Source organism: Macrosteles quadrilineatus, unplaced genomic scaffold (assembly GCF_028750875.1).
Source record: "Macrosteles quadrilineatus isolate MER2022 unplaced genomic scaffold, UCM_ALF_1.0 Scaffold_4__1_contigs__length_99947679, whole genome shotgun sequence".
NCBI lineage: Eukaryota > Metazoa > Arthropoda > Insecta > Hemiptera > Cicadellidae > Macrosteles > Macrosteles quadrilineatus.
The window spans coordinates 57,067,982-57,075,098 of NW_026542597.1; the positions used below are offsets into that span (position 1 = coordinate 57,067,982).

At 34.5% G+C, this 7,117-nt stretch overlaps 1 protein-coding gene across 2 annotated transcripts; it reads right to left on the minus strand.

The window, feature by feature from the left end:
• Window positions 1-661: 661 nt before the first annotated feature.
• LOC128991310 (uncharacterized) lies at window positions 662-4,908 on the minus strand. 2 transcript variants are annotated; one of them, XM_054414107.1, is made up of 4 exons: window positions 4,717-4,908; window positions 3,186-3,292; window positions 1,564-1,730; window positions 662-880 (listed from the first exon to the last, which is right to left on the minus strand). In XM_054414107.1, the coding sequence occupies exons 1-3, from the start codon at window positions 4,899-4,901 to the stop codon at window positions 1,639-1,641; spliced, it is 384 nt and encodes a 127-aa protein (XP_054270082.1). In that variant the 5' UTR covers window positions 4,902-4,908; the 3' UTR covers window positions 662-880; window positions 1,564-1,638. The 2 variants fall into 2 exon arrangements, with proteins under 2 accessions (XP_054270082.1, XP_054270083.1); XM_054414108.1 differs by lacking the exons at window positions 3,186-3,292; window positions 4,717-4,908 and adding an exon at window positions 2,574-2,657.
• Between the last annotated feature and the right edge of the window lie 2,209 nt (window positions 4,909-7,117).

Sequence of the window (7,117 nt, forward strand, 5' to 3'; positions counted from 1 at the left end):
ATGCATAGACTAATTTTTAATGCAATCTATGAATAAATTACGCCTAGAACTTTATAACATTGTATTGATAAATATGTATTTAAATTCAATAGCTCTATTTAAAAATACATTGCCACTACAATGTATTTCTGGACTGGAATAATAATGTATTTCTGGAATAATGTTAAACATACTTCTCAATATATTTATTTGATCAACTACGTTGCTCTTACTCCTAATTAATCGTAGGATACGACATTACGGTACCGATACTATATAGGTACCTACTACACTTTCGGTAACACTGGCCAAACATATTCGTGCTTGGCTCCCATTGGACGGCCCGTGAGGCTTCTGATTGGGAGTTAGCGAGTTCCGCCGAGGGACCGAGTTAGCGACTTCCGTACGAGGACGGAATTCGCTAACCCGGCTCTAGAGCGGGTAAGCGGGTTCCGGAGTTAGCCAATTCCGAAACCGAACAAGTTAGCGAGTTCCTCTCATTGACCAAATTTGAAGATAGGGCTTTTAACATGGGGTTATAGCGAGTTCCAGAGTTAGCCATTTCCGCGGACCCTTTCTTATTGAAGAGTAAGAATGTAGAAAACATTGTCTATGTGTGAAATTGTTTACCTTTTTTAAGTAAGCACTTGTGAAACACCCCAGAATTTCCTTATTTATTAAATTTCACTTAGTTTTATAAGAACAACCAAGTATAACTACTTTCCATCACAATTAATTGTTCTCACTGTACGATATGCTGAAGTTTTTCAGCTGATGTATTACATGAATCTAAAGCGCCAGCCGATGTTCACGCTCACTGCCGGCTTGTCCCCTCGTAACTGGACTGGGATCAGGGGTTGCTGCATGAATTGTAGAGCAATATACTGTAGCAATGAGCAGCCTATGGAAAATAAATTCATAGCCTATATTTAACCATCCTGAGGGTAACCATACTTTTTATGTTTAGAGTTCTTCCTTGAAAATTTGTCCAAAAGATGTAATTTTTTATTATTACCCCCTATAGTTTTATGAAAAACTCAGTTTATTATACACCATTATTGGCAGGAACTAAGCATATCTTATTTTATCATGTAATGAGGTGATACTATAACCACGTTTTAATAGTTCTAGCAAGTTAAAATTTGAGTAACTTTATGTTGAAATACAAGAATTCTTTTGAATACCGGTACTATACTTTAATTTCTTCTGGAAGATTTCAAAGTGGTTTTCACAAGGTAATTTTTAACTTAACTTTTGTAATATTTTTATAGCTAATAATAACTAATTATTAATTTTCAATCTTACGATAAACCTGTTTTTTGCTGTTACCATAAAAAACCTTGGGCGTGAATACAGATTTAAAAAAAACCTTCATAATGAGAGATTTTTTAAAAATAATTTTGAGAATTTGATGAAAATTAGAACACGATAATTATAAACACTACAATTTGTTAACACCGAACATATTTTTCTCCATTCATCCCCAAGAAAGGTTTGATACCAAACATGTATTAGTTTTTAAGTTAAATAGAAGACAGTACATTTTGAGGTACATGTTGTTATGGACTAAAGTATATAACTCACTTTTGACTCCAATTAAATTACTGCTGTTGTAACTGAGATAGGTCAGTTCCCCAGAGAAGATTTCATCGTTCTTTTTTAGAGTTGCATATTGAGCGTTTCTGCATGAAAACCCATCCACTTTGATTTTCTCCTCGTCTTTTGAACAGTACCAGACTGTGTAGGATTTTCTGAAACAGATGTAAACAATTTTCATATAAAACCTGTGACTATTGATACACCCTACTGTAGACATTGGGGGGAAGAAATCTCACCTAAAGATTTAATTGTAAACATTTCTTAGCACAAACAGACACTTTATTTTTAATGTATACTTCAATAATACATAGACTTTGAACTTGTGAAAACACTGTGTTGTATTATTCACAATAAATTCTCAGAGACCTTAATCCATATAGACAACAATGCTAAACTGTATATCAGCTGCTGATCGGCAATGAAATGAAGGAAGCAGCGCTGCCAACATATGACCTTATTTCAAAGCTAAACCTTTAATCTCTGTGTCCAATATAATTTGGGTTGCATTTAAAGAAGTAGTTAAAAGTAGTAGTAAAAATACTGTTTAAATCATCTTATAGGTTTGATTTTGGTTTGTATATACAAACCTTTTATGTTGTTTTTCATGTTTTTAAATGAATACAAAAAGAGTCAGACAGCTGATTACAACCAATGAATACAAAACTTATAAGAAGCGCAATGCCTTTGTTAAAAATTCAGTCTATGAATACTTTAATTTTGTATAGTTCCTGCGGCCAATAGGTAGACTATCGCGAGCACGCGGTGATGTGAGCTGACTGAGTGAGAGAGAGAGAAAGAATGGGCTTAAAGTGAGATAGAGATGCGTGGCCGCGAAAGATAGTAGCAGCGGCCGTGCGAAGCTCATTTTAACAGCAAAATTCCAGTCTGACTATTCTCCATAAGCATTTAGGTTTTAAAGGCTTTGTATTCATTGACTCGCACCAAAATGAATCAAATTGTACATCACTACAATAAAGTTTGGTTGAAAAACTCACCTAAGTATATAGAGCATTAGTCTAGCTACCGAAGCAGAGATAATCATTGTGAGGAAACTAATAAGAAAATCTCTCCATTCTACTGAGAATGATGGTGGGTCCTCCTTCACTTCTAGATATCTTCCTGCATTTAGAGTTTCAGTTTGAAATTATGCAAAAATATTTTACTGTACATTGTTTGTCAGCTATTCAAAGTTTCTTGTGAATGTTAACATTGCTTCCAACAGTCCCTACAAATATGATAGCAGTATATTTAAATTACACCAGATTCTATAATATAACAAGTTTATAAACATTTTTTCCTTTTTAAACTTGTAACATGAAATTACTTTTGAATTTGTTTCGGATTTATAAAACTTTATGATTTCTTGGAAAGGAATGATTGTTTCTAAGGTTTGCCTTTTGGCTGTTTTAATGACGAAAAGGAAAACTACTTTAAATTACCAAACAAATTATTTCAACCAACAGCATTTTCTATTTTAATCCAAAAGTTATAAAGAGCGTTTTAAAATAATTAATTATGAAGTCAGCATGTAACTTTTTAAATATCAAGAAATGCTATATGAAACACTACTTGAGTTAAAATAACTAGTTTGATAAACATCTGCTTACCTCCTTCTGAGAATACTGTTAATATGAGGCTGGCGGACACTGAGGTAAGGATGAAGATAATTCCTATCATAAGACGACTAGCTCTTCTGACTGGATCTCTTGGGTGACTGCACACAAAAGTAAATATTAAAAAAGTTGGTTGAAAACTACCTATTGTAAAAGGTAGTTTGTTTCCAACAACTTCTGCTTGGAATACAGTGGCCAATTTCCCCACACGTACGCAAAACTGCACCTTGGTTTGACTCCATATATTGCCGCCCCAATGCCCGTTGGCTTTTTTGAGCCATCCGTATACCAAAGTAGTCCTATTTATTACTGAGTGGTTATAGTGCTCGCTTAGTAATCAAAAGGTTGCCGGTTCGATCCTGAGAAAAGTCAGTAGCTTTTTGATGGTTCGAAACTGGACCCAGCTGTTCCTGATCATTGGGCTTTAAATAAATTATCCTGACTAATGAAACTTACCTTAGTCAGTAACAAAGCTACACAAGTCATCTCACACCATTCTGCACTCATCCTTCACTCATATTTGGGTTAAAATACGCACCTAGGTTGCGTCCCCATCTCAATGATTGATAGTTGAAAATTGATAATTAATAATAATTTTGGTTGCCCCTGGATTGGAAGAACAAAGTGAATAAAATATTTCAACAGAGCAATGGCAGTGGAAGCTTGATGTTAAATAAAGAATGAGTGGGCCCTGAGGAATAAAATTATCCCCAGAAGATATTATCCCCAAATGGCTCTTCCAGGCGAGCTTGCTGTCCAGCCTTGTTCCAGGTCCAGTTCTTACCATGAGACCTAAGGTAATAGCTTATTCCCTATATGAGAAATTTGCTAAAAATTGACAAAAACAATCAATTGTAATGAGATTTTTTCCTGTTAATAACCTCAAGAAAACCAAAACTGTTCAAGTTTATTTATTTAAAACCTAGTCAAGTTAGCCTTATTAAAGGCAGAATCGAAAAAAGAATTTCAGAAAATTTATGATTCACTAAGCAGCACCAAGCAGCCATAAGACATTTTTATAAATCCAAAAAGGATATGAGAGGGCCGGTGTTTGAGAATTTTAAGAAAAAATACGATTGAAAATAAATAAGGGTAAACAGACTAGAAAGCAAATTAGAATCCACAATGGACAAAGAATGTGTGGTTTTGGAAGAATAAACTGCATATGCTGCATATATTAAATTATTTTGAAAGGTCATTATTATTATTACTAGGTGTGTGCTCAATCTTCGCGTATGGGGACAAACCAAAGATAGTGAATAAGGCCATAGACAAATAGAATAAATATAGACTGTCAAAAGAAGGTTCCCGGGGCCCACCACTAGGAGTGTTGTGTATAGTTATGGTGCACACCACTACAGACGAAGAGCGCAGGAGCCGTACGCTGCAGCGGTGTGTGCCGTAACTACAAGGCGCCGGAACATGTGCTAACCGCAGCACTGCTGCCAATTTATATTTATTCTATTTGTTTATAAATAAAGGCTTAGTTTTAGATAAAAATGTACAAAAAACTAATTCATCATACCTCAAAACCATGGCTATCCAAAGATGGTTGTAACAAAATCCATATTTCAAATGGTTCATGAATTTGCTACTCCATGTAGTCAGTGCTGTCAACTGCAGGGGCTCTACAAATACTTCAGGAATGTTGGCGGCAGTGATGTCAATCCACTCATTTACAATGAAGGTGTAGCAGTGTTCTTTTTTCATGTCGAACACCAATATTGATTCACAAAACCTAATAGGTAATGAACCATTAAACTCGTTAAATTATCTTAAGCTACACAACGCATTATCATTGTTTTAAATCAAATAGATACCTTTATGCACTTAAATTGAAAGTATTATGATTTTCAACAGTTTCACGATCCAAGAATGTAATCAGTATAAATACCCATGATAACTATCATATTAATACACGTACCTTTTAAAGTAAATGACAAGGTAAGATGACAAAGATAAGGTTACTTCCAGCTGAAATTTTACTGTCAAAAAGTTTGTTAGTCACTAAAAGTACAATCAACACAGCTCATGCCATCGATCTCACCCTTGTTCAAAAATATTCCACGACCTCGAGTTAAATATTTTTAAGGGATCAAACAATGCCAAAATGTTCATAAAGAAGAAGCCAATGAATCAGAAATAATCAGTTTAAGTAGCAGCACACTTTTTAGGACATTAGGATGCTTTTGGACTTTTTTTACCTGACAAGACAGACGGCTTACATGGCATTCACACATTCGGAACAAACGACTGGCCTATTGTTGAAAATAAATTACTTTTATACAAAATTATATTGAAACCTATTTGGACCTACAGTATCCAACTCTGGGGAACCACTTCAAACTCAAACATAGAAATAGTTCAAAGATTTCAATCCAAAACACTAAGAAAAATTTTACAAACACCTTGGTTTGCCACAAATAAAGTTATTCATAAAGATACAAAATTGCCTTATATTAGAGAAGAAATCAAAAAACGAAGCAAAAAATATCAAAGAAAATTAGAAAGCCATCCAAATTTCCTGGCAGATAACCTCCTCGATAATAGTGAAGTAATATAGGCTCAAAAGAGTTAATCCAATAGACCTTCCAAATCGTTTTTAGTTAAACTTTTTATAAGTTTTTCTATGTTAGTGCACTTGATGGAGTGTAACCAACCCATGTTAAAATTGTCATGAAATTTACTTATTGTTCTAGTATATAATAGATTGTAAATAAATACTTGTAAAAAAAAAAAATTATTTATGAATCACAAACGCTTTTAATGAAAAGCAGAACATCCGCCTAAAGTTTTTGTGAACTTGCCGAGGATTGAATCTGACCCTCTTGCACCAAAGTCCGAGACACTGACCCCGTTAGCAATAAACCCAAATTAGGCTGTTGTTGAGTAATAGCTTATCAGGTATTTTTTAAATTTAGAATATAAGTTTCACCGACAAGATTCCTATTTTGATAGATTTTTTTTATTTTTTTTCCTAGGACGCTAGGCACGAGCACGGGATTGTTTTTCACATTACTTCAGGCTAGACCTAGGGGTTGTGGCATTATTACTTAGATAAAATCCATTGGTGATTTAGCGGGATTTGAACCCGGGACCTCAGGCACCAATGTCTCGCGCTCTAACCACTTTCTTTTGATCGTAGTAAAACTAGGTACTTGGAGTTGAAAAGTAACTGAAATTAACTTTAAATCTCTTGTCCAATCTTAGGAGATTACTGTTGCCATTGAGTGGGTGAAGGTAGTGGTCGTTGTTGAATTGTGTTGCAAGCAATCCATCTTCGAGGAAAACTACTTTTAAACTAACACGGTTGAAAAATTTGAATTATACAGTTTGCCGCAAAGATGAATTGCTGCAAGACATCAAAATAAATGTCAGCATTTTTCTTCCCCATGTAACAGCATGGTAACTTCCCAAGGACCAATATACGAAACTCTACTTTGACAGTGTAAAGCTATGGTTCCACAGACTGCGGAATTTCCGCCGTGCGGTGCGTAATTTTCCGCTGCGGATAATTACGCAGCGTAAATCTGGAGGGGTGGTTCCACTGACTACGGAAATAACGTTGCGGAAATTCAGTTCTGTCCAAATTAGTGACGAGTATGGAACACAAATATAATACCATAAATACCATAAAATAATATAAGGTAATATTCAGACTTAATTATTTTTAATAGGGGTTACTTTTATTGTAAACTGATGTTAGACCTAGTTCTTAAAAATCGCCTTATTAATTTTTTAAGAATGGATGATAGTAAACATTAGTAAAATAACAATTTGAACTTAAATTGTAGTTTTATTGATACACAAATAAAAAATACAATCCCCAAAAAGAATAAGGTTATTGAAATGATGTTAGGAAACTAAATTGATCGGGCACAATAATTAATTGATGCCTCTTCAACGCTGGCGGAATCCGCACTGCC